Below are 16044 nucleotides of genomic sequence, written 5' to 3'. Positions count from 1 at the left end.
AATGAACAATAAAGCACCTCGTCCCTGCAGAATATTTTTTTTTTCTTTTTTTTTTTATGTACAAGAGCATAAATTGTACATGTGTGTGAAGATAAACACGGCGTTCTCATCAGACCGCTGCGAGCGTATCGCGGTGCAGCCGTAGCCTCCAGCACAAAGGAGTCGCCGTATAATGTACAGTACAGGAGCCGGGTCAAAAGGACCTATTATGGGGAATTTAATAAGTGTCTTTTATACCTATTTTGTTCAGGACGAGAAAAAAAAATACTTGAAAAAAAAAAAATAAAAAATGTGTGAAAAAATATATTTTTTTTTTATATATTTTTTTTTTTTTTCAAGTATTTTGTTTCTTATAGTTTACATATATATATATATATACACACACATATATACATGCATACACACAAACTATATATATATATTTATATACATATAAACTATAAGAAAAAAAATACTTGAAAAAAAAATAAAGAATGTGTGAAAAGTATATTTGAAAATGAAAAAAAAAAATATATATAATTTTTTTTTAATTTCCAAATATATTTTTTCTCACATTTTTTTTTCAAGCATTTTTTTTCTTATAGGTTGTGTGTGTATATATATATATATATATATATATATATATAATTTTTTTTTTCATTTTCAAATATATTTTTTCACACATTTTTATTTATTTCAAATATATTTTTTCTCATCCTGAACAAAATATGTATAAAAACACTTATTAAATTCCCCATAATAGATCCTGTTATATATATTTTTTACTTCTTGGCTCTCAGTGTGCTCTGTGTATTTATCCCAGATCTGGGCAGTCCTCCAGTGTGAGGCTTCCTGTAATAAAGACCGCTCACTGCTGCTCTCTCTCCTTGTGAAGGGTGATTGGTCTTGTCTCCGCCCCCTCCTGTAGTTTCCTGAAGGCAGCCTGTAATAGGTGGAACCAGCTGGCTACAGCTCTGCTCCCTAGCCTTGTGCAGGGTGACTGGTTGTGTCCCCGCCCACATGTCGGTTTATGTAAGTGGGAGGAGCCTGCTGGGCTCCTCCCACCATTTTGTTCTCTGCAAAGGCTGTGTGGAGCACAGTCATGATGTCATTGCTACTTTAACAAGTCAGTATCTGGGTTTGCTAAGGCATTTGGTGCGCACAAAGTGGATTTATATTCTTTGTGGCCATTGAGGAATATATTTACATGAACGCAACCGTGTTTATAGTACAGTTGAGTTCAGGAGTCTGAAGCCCATTTGAGGTTCTCCATATCAACTGGTCAGGAGATATTAGATTAGAAGACCTTGCTCTTTCCAGTTCTTCGCAAAAAGGTTCTCGGTAGGGTTGAGGTCAAGACTTTGAAGCCCACTCGAGTTTCTCTACATCAAAATGGTCTAACCATGTCCTGATTGAGATATTGGATGAAGAAACCTGGATCATTCAACCCAACTCAAAAGGTGTTCAGTAGGTTTGAGGTCATGGCTATGGGCAGGACACTTGAGTTCCTCCACACCAAACTGGTCAAACCACGTTTTTATGGAGATGTTGGATGAAGAGACCTGGCTCATTCTAATTCATCACAAAGGTTTTCGGTAGGGTTGAGGTCAGGACTCTGAAGCCCACTCAATTTTCTCTACATCAAAATGGTCAAACCATGTCTTCATTGGGACGCTGGATGAGGAGACCTGGCTTGTTCCAGTTCAACCCAAAGGTGTTCAGCAGGGTTGAGACGAGAGCTCTGTGCAGGACACTCAAGTTGCTCCACACCAAACTGGTCAAACCATGTTACATAGTTAGCCTGGTTGAACAAAGACACAAGTCCATCCAGTTCAAACAATAAAAGGGAACAAAAACCCAGCAAAGCATGATCCAATTTGCTCCTGCAGGGGAAGAAATTCCTTCCTGATCCCCCGTGAGGCAATCGGATATTCCCGGGATCAACTTTACCTATAAATGTTATATCCAGTTATATTCTGTGTATCCAAGAAAGAATCCAGGACTTTCAAACAGCAATCCACTGAGCTGGCCACAACCAACTCTTGAGGGAGTCTATTCCACATTCTCACAGCTCTTACTGTTAAGAAACCTTTCCGTGTTTGGAGATTACATTTCTTTTCCTCCAGACGTAAAGAGCGCCCCCTTGTCCTCTGTGATGACCTCAAGGGGAATAACTACACCGAGTTCACTATATGAACCACTGATGTATTTATACATGGAGATCATATCCCCCCCTTATGTATTATACATGGAGATCATATCCCCCCTTATGTATTATACATGGAGATCATATCCCCCTTATGTATTATACATGGAGCTCATATCCCCTCTTATGTATTATACATGGAGATCACATCCCCCCTTATGTATTATACATGGAGATCATATCCCCCTTATGTATTATACATGGAGATCATATCCCCCCTTATGTATTATACATGGAGATCATATCCCCCCTTATGTATTATACATGGAGATCATATCCCCCCTTATGTATTATACATGGAGATCATACCCCCCTTATGTATTATACATGGAGATCATATCCCCCCTTATGTATTATACATGGAGATCATATCCCCCCTTATGTATTATACATGGAGATCATATCCCCCCCTTATGTACTATACATGGAGATCATATCCCCCCTTATGTATTATACATGGAGATCATATCCCCCCTTATGTATTATACATGGAGATCATATCCCCCCTTATGTATTATACATGGAGATCATATCCCCCCTTATGTATTATACATGGAGATCATATCCCCCCCTTATGTATTATACATGGAGATCATATCCCCTCTTATGTATTATACATGGAGATCATATCCCCCTTATGTATTATACATGGAGATCATATCCCCCCTTATGTATTATACATGGAGATCATATCCCCCCTTATGTATTATACATGGAGATCATATCCCCCCTTATGTATTATACATGGAGATCATATCCCCCCTTATGTATTATACATGGAGATCATATCCCCCCTTATGTATTATACATGGAGATCATATCCCCCCTTATGTATTATACATGGAGATCATATCCCCCCTTATGTATTATACATGGTGATCATATCCCCCCCTTATGTATTATACATGGAGATCATATCCCCCCTTATGTACTATACATGGTGATCATATCCCCCTTATGTATTATACATGGTGATCATATCCCCCCTTATGTATTATACATGGAGATCATATCCCCCCTTATGTATTATACATGGAGATCATATCCCCCCTTATGTATTATACATGGAGATCATATCCCCCTTTATGTATTATACATGGAGATCATATCCCCCCTTATGTATTATACATGGAGATCATATCCCCCCTTATGTATTATACATGGAGATCATATCCCCCCCTTATGTGTTATACATGGAGATCATATCCCCCCTTATGTATTATACATGGAGATCATAACCACCCTTATGTATTATACATGGAGATCATATCCCCCCTTATGTATTATACATGGAGATCATATCCCCCCTTATGTATTATACATGGAGATCATAACCACCCTTATGTATTATACATGGAGATCATATCCCCCCTTATGTATTATACATGGAGATCATATCCCCCCTTATGTATTATACATGGAGATCATATCCCCCTTATGTATTATACATGGAGATCATATCCCCCTTATGTATTATACATGGAGATCATATCCCCCTTATGTATTATACATGGAGATCATATCCCCCTTATGTATTATACATGGAGATCATATCCCCCCTTATCTCTCTTTCTGGAGTCTATACCTCTCCTAATACAAGAGAGGAGTTTGCTTGCATTAGAACCCGCAGCTTGTCATTGCTGCCATTATTCAGCTTGTGATCTTCCAGAACCCCCAGATCCTTCTCCATCATTGATCCCCCTGTTGTCCCCCCCTAGTATGTATGATGCATATTCTTAGCCCCCAAGTGCAGAACCTTACATTTACCAACATTAGCCCTCATTGGCCCCATAGTCCCCCAATGACACAGAGCATTGAGGTCGGTCTGTAAGTTGGAGACATCCTGTAAGGACGTTATTCCCCGGCACAGCTTGGTGTCATCTGCAGAGACTGAAATGGGATTTATAATCTCAGACCCCATATTGTTTATAAATGTATTAAAAAGTAAGGGTCCCAACACTGAACCTTGGGGTACCCCACTAATGACACTGAACCTTGAGGTCCCCCACTGACACTGAACCTTGGGGTCCCCCACTAATGACACTGAACCTTGAGGTCCCCCACTGACACTGAACCTTGGGGTACCCCACTAACACTGAACCTTGGAGTACCCCAATAACACAACCTTGGGGTACCTCACTAATACTGAACCTTGGGGTAACCCCACTAATAACACTGAACCTTGGGGTACGCCACTGACAACACTGAACCTTGGGGTACCGCACTAATACCACTGAACCTTGGGGTACTCCACTTACACTGAACCTTGGAATACCCCACTAATACCGAACCTTGGGGTACAACACTAATAACACTGAACCTTGGGGTACGCCACTGACAACATTGAACCTTGGGGTACCTCACTAATAACACTGAACCTTGGAGTACACAACTGACAACACTGAACCTTAGGGTACCCCACTAATACTGAACCTTGGAGTACACCCACTAACACTGAACCTTGGGGTACCCCACTAATACTGAACCTTGGGGTACCCAACTAATAACACTGAACCTTGGGGTACACCACTGACAACAATGAACCTTGGGATACCCAACTAATACCACTGAACCTTGGGGTACGCTACTGACAACACTGAACCTTGGGGTACCCCACTAATACTGAACCTTGGGGTACCCCACTAACACTGAACCTTGGAGTACCCCGCTGACAACACTGAACCTTGGGGTACACCACTGACAACACTGAACCTTGGGGTACCTCACTAAAAACACTGAACCTTGGGGTACGCTACTGACAACACTGAACCTTGGAATACCCCACTGACAACACTGAACCTTGGGGAATGCTGACAACGCTGAACCTTGGGGTACCCGACTGACAACACTGAACCTTGGGGTACCCGACTGACAACACTGAACCTTGGGGTACCCCACTAACACTGAACCTTGGGGTACCCCACTGACAACACTGAACCTTGGGGTACCCCACTAATATTGAACCTTGGGGTACCCCACTAATAACACTGAACCTTGGGGTACGCTACTGACAACACTGAACCTTGGGGTACCCCACTAACACTGAACCTTGGAGTACCCCACTGACAACACTGAACCTTGGAGTACCCCACTGACAACACTGAACCTTGGGGTACCTCACTAAAAACACTGAACCTTGGGATACACAACTGACAACACTGAACCTTGGGGTACCCCACTAACACTGAACCTTGGAGTACCCCACTGACAATACTGAACCTTGGGGTACCCCACTAACACTGAACCTTGGAATACCCCACTGACAACGCTGAACCTTGGGGTATCCGACTGACAACACTGAACCTTGGGGTACCTCACTAAAAACACTGAACCTTGGGATACACAACTGACAACACTGAACCTTGGGGTACCCCACTAACACTGAACCTTGGAGTACCCCACTGACAATACTGAACCTTGGGGTACCCCACTAACACTGAACCTTGGAATACCCCACTGACAACGCTGAACCTTGGGGTATCCGACTGACAACACTGAACCTTGGGGTATGCCACTGACAACACTGAACCTTGGGGTATGCCACTGACAACACTGAACCTTGGGGTACCCCACTAACAACACTGAACCTTGGGGTACCCCACTGACAACACTGAACCTTGGGGTACCCCACCAACACTGAACCTTGGGGTACACCACTGACACCCCTAGACCATGCACAGTATGAATCATTAACCACAACTCTCTGAATACGATCTTTCAGCCAGTTTTCTATCCATTTACATTCAGATTTCTCCAGCCCATAGACTTCATCTGACACATTAGCCGTGTGGGGGGAACAATTTAGCAGAATCCAAGTATATTATATCCACCACCACTCCTTCGTCTAAGGTTTTGCTTACAGTGCCTTGAAAAAGTATTCATACCCCTTGGAATTTTCCACATTTTTCATGTTAGAATCCCTAACATAAATGTATTTTATTGGGATTTGATGTGATAGAGCAGGGGTGTCAAACTGGTGGCCCTCCAGCTGTTGCCAAACTACAAGTCCCATCATGTCTCTGCCTTTGGGAGTCATGCTTGTAACTATCAATCTTGCAATGCCTCATGGGACTTGTAGTTTGGCAACAGCTGGAGGGTCGCCAGCTTGAAACCTGTGTGATAGACCAACACAAAGTGGCACATAATTGTCAAGTGGAAGGAAAATGATAAATGGTTTCCAACATTTTTTTTTTTTTTTACAAATAATGAAGATGGATGGAGCCTAATACAGGGCGATCTTAGAAGAAAACCCGTTAAGAGTCTGCAAAAGACTTGAGACCGGGGCGGAGGTTCCCCTTCCAGCAGGACAACGACCCGAAACATCCAGCCAGAGCTACAATGGAATGGTTCAGATCAAAGCATATTCATGTGTTAGAATGGCCCAGTCACAGTCCAGACCCAAATCCAATGGAGAATCTGTGGCCAGACCTGAAAATTGCTGTTCCCAGACGCTCTCCATCCATCAACTTGAGGGATTCTGCAAAGAAGAATGGGCAGAAATGTCCCTCTCTAGATGTGCAAAGAGACATCCCCAAAAAGACTTGCAGCTGGAATTGCAGCCAAAGGAGGTCCTACAAAGTATTGACTCCGGGGGGCCGAATACAAATGCCGCCACACTTTTCACAGATTTATTGGTCACAGATGTTGGAAACCATTTCTCATTTTCTTTCCACTTCCCAATTATGTGCCACTTTGTGTCGGTCCATCACATCCAATCCCGATAAATACATTGACGGTTTGGGTTTCCAAAATGTGGAAAATTTCAAGAGGTATGAATACTTTTTTAAGGCGCTGTATGCAGCCTCTCTGTGGGTGGAGCTTGACGCCGAGAGGTCGCATATATGCATACCAAAGTGTAAACAAACCTGTGCCGAGAGCCTATGCCCTGTGCGTTCCCCGCACTGAATGGAAAGCTCCGGGTCACTACTTGTGATCGGGGGCTTTACTATCATGTGACCACTGTGACAGCCAATCATAGCATGATCGTAAACTCCGCCTGGCTCCCGGCATCTGAAACCCCTAAAGGACTGGGAGCCGCTGGCGTTAAGATCATTTGTGTTGGGGGGGGGGGGGGGGGGAGGAAAGCACGGTCTGCAAAGAGGGAGCCTTACACCTGCCATAGAAGGTCGACTTTAACTGCTTCCGAGCCGCCCTAGAGCAGAAATACTGCTACAGGGCGGCACGGGTGCGCAAAATCACTTATATATACGTGATTTTGCAGTACCGGGTAGGGGGCGCATGTGCCGCCATTCGCGCCCTCGGCTGTCAATCCCCGGGTCCCACCTGGTGATTCCCTGCCGGCACCCGGCGATCTCCAAGTATTATCAATGGGGGAGAGATCTGTATGTAAACAATACAGATCTCTCCCGTCAGCTCCTGCACACTGCTTTGTATGGCTCTGCATAGCAGTGTGCTTACAGTGTAAAGCCCCCATAGTAAAACAGCACACAGTTAAAACAGAGTTCCACCCAAAAGGGGAAGTTCCGCTTTAATGCTTTGTCCCCCGCTCCCCATTAAGGATTGGCACCTTTGGGGAGCGGGTACCCAAATTTGACAGGTACCCGCTCCCACTTCTGCTGCGATGTCCTAGGCGATTGGAAGCGGAAGTCATCCACCCCCATCCCTCCCCGTGGTCTTCTGGGACACGTGACACGATCACAGGAGGAGCAGCGTATATAGTGACTGGCTGTCACTATAGGTTGGTGCCGGTTTTTAAATGTAATTGCCGGCTTTTTTTTTTTCTTCACTATAGCTAACAGAATCAGCTGTCACTTTCCCCACAGCTAAAAGAAACAAAGTTTCCTTTTAGTTTATTTCTCCGAGTTAAAAGAAACAAAGTTTAATTTCGGTTTATTTCTCAAGATAAAAGAAACAAAGTTTCCTTTTAGTTTATTTCCCGAGTTAAAAGAAACAATGTTTCCCTTTAGTTTATTTCCCAAGATAAAAGAAACAAAGTTTCCTTTTAGTTTATTTCCCAAGATAAAAGAAACAAAGTTTCCTTTTGCTCCAGGGAAAGTGACAGCTAATACTGTTAGCTATAGTTAAGAAAGAAAAAAAAAAAAAGCCGGTAATTGCATTTAATAATCGGCACCAACATACACTTCATATTGCGAAAAAATTTTGTAAATTGTCAATGGATTTTCATTCATAAACCAAAAATTACGTTAACCGAGGCGTTCGTAAACCGAGGTACACATGTATACTCAAACCGGTACAAGTTGAATCCTGATTGGCTGGGAGGAGTAACTGCATTTTGCAAAAATTTATTACAATAGAAAAAAAAAAGAGGCTCTTACTGTACACACTCCGTCCTTCATTATCGGCAGCGAGAAATCAGAGGAAAAATCCAGTTCTTTCAAAGTTGTCGTCTGGCAGTTGATATCCTGAAAGAGGGTGAATGAACAAAAATGAAACCCCAGAAAGTAAGAACCAAGGAGTGAGCGAGGTGCCCAAGTGTGACCTGTACTACAATACACAGACACCGCCTGCGCATGAGTGTGGTGGACAGTAGTTTGCACTTCACATGCACTTATCTGCATCTACCAGAGATAACCTGGGACTTGCTGCCCTCTAAAGGACCGGGGTTGTCCTATTAGTAACTGTAAAACTCAAGCAAGAGCTGGCGCACCAGCCTAGCGTGTTATCCCATGGAAACTTTATTAAAAGATCAGTAATATCTATCTATTATCTATCTATTATCTATCTATCTATCATCATCTATTATCTATCTATTATCAATCAATATCTATCTATCAATCAATCAATATCTATCTATTATCTATCAATCAATCAATATCTATCTATCAATATCTATCAATATCTATCTATCTATATCTATCTATCTATTTTTATCTATTATCTATCTATCTATTATCTATCTATCTATCTATCTATTATCTATCTATTATCTATCTATCTATCTATCTATTATCTATCTATCTATCTATCTATCTATTATCTATCTATCTATCTATCTATTATCTATCTATCTATCTATCTATTATCTATCTATCTATCTATTATCTATCTATCTATCTATTATCTATCTATCTATCTATCTATTATCTATCTATCTATCTATCTATCTATCTATCTATCTATCTATCTATCTATTATCTATCTATCTATTATCTATCTATCTATCTATCTATTATCTATCTATCTATCTATTATCTATCTATCTATCTATTATCTATCTATCTATCTATTATCTATCTATCTATCTATCTATCTATCTATCTATCTATCTATCTATTATCTATCTATCTATTATCTATCTATTTCTATCTATCTATTATCTATCTATTATCTATCTATCTATTATCTATCTATCTATCTATCTATTATCTATCTATCTATTATCTATCTATCTATTTATCTATCTATCTATCTATCTATCTATCTATTATCTATTATCTATCTATCTATCTATCTATCTATCTATCTATCAATTTCTATCTATCTATCTATTATCTATCTATCTATTATCTATCTATCTATCTATCTATCATCTATCTATCTATCTATCTATCTATCTATCTATCTATCTATCTATCTATCTATATATCTATCTATTATCTATTATCTATTATCTATCTATCTATCTATCTATCTATCTATCTATATATCTATCTATTATCTATTATCTATCTATTATCTATTATCTATTATCTATCTATCTATCTATCTATCTATCTATCTATCTATCTATCTATTATCTATCTATCTATCTATCTATCTATCTCTATCTATAATTTATTTATTTCAAATATATTTTTTCACACATTTTTATTTTTATATTTATATATAAAGAATTAAAAATAACAATGTTTCCTTTTAGTTTCTTTCCCGAGATAAAAGAAACAAAGTATCCTTTAGCTCCAGGGGGGAATGTTTCGTATTGCAAAAAATTTGTAAACCGAAACGCGGTTTCCCATAGGAATGCATTGAAAACCAATTAACCCGTTCCGGAGGTCAGAAAAAAGGACCAAAAAAAAAGTATTTAACCTGTTCAAAACCTTTTTTATAAAGTGCACTTTAAAGGCATAAATACTAGGGATACACCAAAATTTCTTGCCCAAAAGTAGCCCTATCGGCATTCTGCCGATAGGAAAAATTTCGTCTACATAGGTGCCGATACAGGGTCTGTGTGTACTGCAGATGTGAGGGGGGGGGCACGGTGGAGTAAGGCAGGAGAGGAGCAGTGTATACAGTGACTGGCTGTCACTATAGGTCAGTGCCAGATTTGTAATTACCGGCTTTTTTTTTCTTCACTATAGCTCAGAGAATCAGCTGTCACTTTCCCCCCAGCTAAAAGAAACAAAGTTTCCTTTTAGTTTGTTTCCAGAGATAAAAGAAACAAAGTATCCTTTAGCTCCGGGGAAAGTGACAGCTAATTCTGTGAGCTATAGTGAAGAAAAAAAAAAACCGGCAATTGCATTTAAAAATCGGCACCGACATACACTTCATATTGCGAAAAAAATGTGTAAAAAATTCATAAACCGAGGCATTATTTTCAATGTTTTAATTTGTTTGTTTTCTTTGGTTTTTTTTTTGTACATTTTGTATTTTTTAGGTTTTTTTAGATTATTTTTTGTGTTTTTGTTTTTCTATTTTTTTTGTTTTGTTTGCTTTTTTGTTTTTTTTTTTCCTTAACTTTTTTTTTGTCTGAGTATATATATACAGGTGTACCTCGGTTTACGAATTTAATAACGCATTCTCCAGGACGTTTTGTATTGCGAAAAATTCGTAAACCAAAATGCGGTTTCCCATAGAAATGCACTGAAAACCAACTAATCTGTTCCGGAGGTCCGAAAAAAGTTAAAAAAAAAAAAAAGTTACTGTCACTATAGGTCAGTGCCGGTTTTTAAATATAATTACCGGCTTTTTTCTTCTGCACTATAGCTCAGAGTATCAGCTGTCACTTTCCCCCCAGCTAAAAGAAACAAAGTTTCCTTTTAGTTCATTTCCGGAGTTAAAAGAAACAATGTTTCCTTTCAGTTTGTTTCCAGAGATAAAAGAAACAAAGTATCCTTTAGCTCCGGGGAAAGTGACAGCTAATTCTGTGAGCTATAGTGAAGGAAAAAAAAAAAGCCGGCAATTGCATTTAAAAATCGGCACCAATATACATTTCGTATTGCGACAAAATATGTAAAAAATTCGTACACCGAGGCATTATTTTAATTCGTAAACTGAAAATTACGTTAACCGAGGCGTTCGTAAACCGAGGTACAAAAAAGTTAATACACTCCTGCATCACAGAACAATCTCCAACCCAGGTATGAAATGCTGCTGTGCACCAGTGTGAAACACCAAATCAAAAACAAAAATATAAAACAGCGCAAAACAATACCTAAACCAAATAAATATAAAGTAAAAATATATTATAGTGTGCAAAAAAAAATAAATATTATTATATATATAATTGTGTCCACAACAACTCAAAAATATAAAATTCAAAATCCTTCCTCCCAGACTCCACAGTGCTTTGACAAAGAAATATTCTTCTGTACATATATGCTTCCACCATCCACCAGTGCAAACCGACATAAACCGCACTCACCAGATAATGGTGAATAGTAGGGGGTGTAGGATCCCTGAAAGTCCTAAAAGGCAAGACGTAGGGACAGCAGATCGGAAGTGCGTCGACGCGTTTCGCCCCTCCCACTGGGCGTTCTCAACTTGATGGTGGAATGGAGGTCTGGAGGCTATAGAGGGGGTGCAGGATCCCTGAATGTCCTAAAAGGCAAGACGTAGGGACAGCAGATCGGAAGTGCGTCGACGCGTTTCGCCCCTCCCACTGGGCGTTCTCAACTTGATGGTGGAAAGGAGGTCTGGAGGCTATAGAGGGGGTGCAGGATCCCTGAATGTCCTAAAAGGCAAGACGTAGGGACAGCAGATCGGAAGTGCGTCGACGCGTTTCGCCCCTCCCACTGGGCGTTCTCAACTTGACGGTGGAATGGAGGTCTGGAGGCTATAGAGGGGGTGTAGGATCCCTGAAAGCCCTAAAAGGCAAGACGTAAGGACAGCAGACCGGAAATGCGTCGACGCGTTTCGCCCCCTCCCACTGGACGTTCTCAACTTGATGGTGGAATGGAGGTCTGGAGGATAGAGGGGGTGTAGGATCCCTGAAAGTCCTAAAAGGCAAGACATAGGGACAGCAGATCGGAAGTGCGTCGACGCGTTTCGCCCCCTCCCACTGGGCGTTCTCAACTTGATGGTGGAATGGAGCTCTGGAGGCTATAGAGGGGGTGTAGGATCCCTGAAAGATCTAAAAGGCCTACTATTCACCATTATCTGGTGAGTGCGGTTTATGTCGGTTTGCACTGGTGGATGGTGGAAGCATATATCACAGAAGAATATTTCTTTGTGAAAGCACTGTGGAGTCTGGGAGGAAGAATTTTGAATTTTATATTTCTGAGTTGTTGTGGACACAATAATATATATATATATATATATTATTTTTTTTTGGACACTATAATATATATTTACTTCATATTTATTTGGTTTAGGTATTGTTTTGCGCTGTTTTATATTTTTGTAAACCGAGGTACGCCTGTGTATATATTATACTTAGATTTATTATTTTTCTATATCATCCCAAAATGATACTTTGTTCTTCATTCTTTAAAAGGGGGAGGTGGGGGCTCAGACAAGGGTAGCCCAAAAGGAATGGGGGTCGTCCATAAGGGGTGTACAGGTGAGAGCTGAACTGGTTATGATTAAAAAAAATAAAAAATAAATCTCCAAGATATTTTTCTGCAGTAATGATCACACGCATTTTCTTTATTGTATTATTACTGAACCAGGAAATGCTCATTTGTGGCAATAAATGAACCTAAAAAAATAATTACGGTGTGTCAAAGACCCTTCCCTCATAAATGACATACTTCGATAAAAAAAAAATCACCGTTAAATGTTAATTGCTCGGCGTTTATTGAACACGGGATGAACATGTTCGGCATGAGCGCCCGGAAAATAAAGTCAATAAGTAATTTTTTGCTTAAAAAAAAAAAAAATCTGATAATTTAACGGTTCGTGACGCTGTGACCTGAACCATGAATGCAACTGGTTTAAGATTTAAAATATGGCGCTTTAGATGGCTTCAGCATAACTATTTATTTAGTATGTTTATAGCACCAACATATTCCATAGCACTGCACAGATCTTTCAAACCATTTCAGCTAAAAGCAGAACTCCAACAAAAATATGATGATGATGAATGGCCCATAAAAGATAAAAAAAACTGAAACCTGCTTTTGCTGCTAAAAAAATTTAGCTTTAATCAAGAGGTTTCCTTGTAATACTTTTTTGTGCCTCTAGATGTCCTCAGTCTAATGGCCAGCAGCTTTCAACCCACTTCCTCTGAGCTGAGGTTATCCCGGACCAGCCCCCAACCTGTGACTGGACAGTGAAAGGAGAAGATGCACAGTGATGAGCTCATCTCTCTGCTGTCTCCTCTTTTCAGCACATACACTGATTGGCTCACTGTACTGTTTCCAGCTCTCCTATACTAAGCTCTGCTGTAGAGGGCGTACAGGTTCACATTAAATTATTTTTTCATGACAGGTTAGCTTTGAAGCTTTGAATGGCCTACTAAAGATACAAAACTGAAACCTGCTTTTGCTGCTAAAACATTTAGCTTTAATCCAGAGGTTTCCTTGTAATACTTTTTTCTGCCTCTAGATGTCCTCAGTCTAATGGCCAGCAGCTTTCAACCCACTTCCTCTGAGCGGAGGTCATCCCGGACCAGCCCCCAACCTGTGACTGGACAGTGAAAGGAGAAGCAGCACAGTGATGAACTCATCTCTCTGCTGTCTCCTCTCTTCAGCACATACACTGATTGGCTCACTGTACTGTTTCCAGCTCTCCCATTCTAAGCTCTGCTGTAGAGAGAGTACAGGTTCACATTAAATTATTTTTTCATGACAGGTTAGCTTTGAATGGCCTACTAAAGATACAAAACTGAAACTTGCTTCTGCTGCAACATTCAACTTTAGTTAAGACGTTTCCTTGTAATACCTTTTTTCTGCCTCTAGATGTCCTCAGTCTAATGGCCAGCAGCTTTCAACCCACTTCCTCTGAGCTGAGGTCATCCCGGACCAGCCCCCAACCTGTGACTGGACAGTGAAAGAAGCACAGTGATGAGCTCATCTCTCTGCTGTCTCCTCTCTTCAGCACATTTCTTGTCAGCACATACACTGATTGGCTCACTGTACTGCTTCCAGCTCTCCCATTCTAAGCTCTGCTGTAGAGGGAGTACAGGTTCACGTTAAATTATTTTTTCCTGGCAGGTTAGCTTTGAATGGCCTATTAGGGATACAAAACGGAACCTTGCTTCTGCTGCTACATTCAACTTTAGTTAAGACGTTTCCTTGTAATACCTTTTTTTCTGCCTCTAGATGTCCTCAGTCTAATGGCCGGCAGCTTTCAACCCACTTCCTCTGAGCGGAGGTCATCCCGGACCAGCCCCCAACCTGTGACTGGACAGTGAAAGGAGAAGCAGCACAGAGATGAGCTCATCTCTCTGCTCTCTCCTCCTATTAGAATGCTTCTTATCAGCAGATGGACTGATTGGCTTACTGAGAGAGGGAGAAACAGTACTTTCTGAGCTCTGCTTTACAGGGACTCCAAGAGGCTGATACAGGTCACAATCAGGCACTTACTTGCTTGTTTTTAAAAAATACATTTATTGATGCATTACTGAACACTCTCTTGAGAAGAGGAGATTAAGGGGGGATGTGATCTCCATGTATAAGGGGGGATATGATCTCCATGTATAATACATAAGGGAGGATATGATCTCCATGTATAATACATAAGGGAGGGATATGATCTCCATGTATAATACATAAGGGGGGATATGATCACCATGTATAATACATAAGGGGGGATATGATCTCCATGTATAATACATAAGGGGGGATATGATCTCCATGTATAATACATAAGGGGGATATGATCTCCATGTATAATACATAAGGGGGGATATGATCTCCATGTATAATACATAAGGGGGGGATATGATCTCCATGTATAATACATAAGGGGGGATATGATCTCCATGTATAATACATAAGGGGGGATATGATCTCCATGTATAATACATAAGGGGGATATGATCTCCATGTATAATACATAAGGGGGATATGATCTCCATGTATAATACATAAGGGGGGGATATGATCTCCATGTATAATACATAAGGGGGGGATATGATCTCCATGTATAATACATAAGGGGGGGATATGATCTCCATGTATAATACATAAGGGGGGGATATGATCTCCATGTATAATACATAAGGGGGGATATGATCTCCATGTATAATACATAAGGGGGGGATATGATCTCCATGTACAATACATAAGGGGGGATATGATCTCCATGTACAATACATAAGGGGGGATATGATCTCCATGTATAATACATAAGGGGGGATATGATCTCCATGTATAATACATAAGGGGGATATGATCTCCATGTATAATACATAAGGGAGGATATGATCTCCATGTATAATACATAAGGGGGGGATATGATCACCATGTATAATACATAAGGGGGGATATGATCTCCATGTATAATACATAAGGGGGGATATGATCTCCATGTATAATACATATGGGGGGGATATGATCTCCATGTATAATACATAAGGGAGGATATGATCTCCGTGTATAATACATAAGGGGGGATATGATCTCCGTGTATAATACATAAGGGGGGATATGATCTCCATGTATAATACATAAGGGGGGATATGATCTCCATGTATAATACATAAGGGGGGATATGATCTCCATGTATAATACATAAGGGGGGATATGATCTCCATGTATAATACATAAGGGGGGATA

At 40.4% G+C, this 16044-nt stretch overlaps 1 protein-coding gene across 1 annotated transcript in view; it reads right to left on the bottom strand.

Moving 5' to 3' along the window:
* Positions 1-8451: 8451 nt before the first annotated feature.
* PRMT3 (protein arginine methyltransferase 3) overlaps positions 8452-16044 on the bottom strand; it is a gene marked incomplete at its 5' end in the record, with an annotated part of 90938 nt that continues 83345 nt past the window's right edge. Inside the window, one exon of the mRNA XM_089660939.1 lies at positions 8452-8568. Coding sequence (XP_089517065.1) covers positions 8452-8568 — 117 coding nt within the window. The remainder of the gene's footprint in view (positions 8569-16044) is intronic.

Source organism: Staurois parvus, unplaced genomic scaffold, assembly GCF_062004578.1.
Source record: "Staurois parvus isolate SC_StPar_1 unplaced genomic scaffold, SC_StPar_1.0 ptg001290l, whole genome shotgun sequence".
NCBI lineage: Eukaryota > Metazoa > Chordata > Amphibia > Anura > Ranidae > Staurois > Staurois parvus.
Note: the sequence above shows the minus strand (reverse complement) of the source record. Positions and strands in the feature narration are given on the sequence as shown.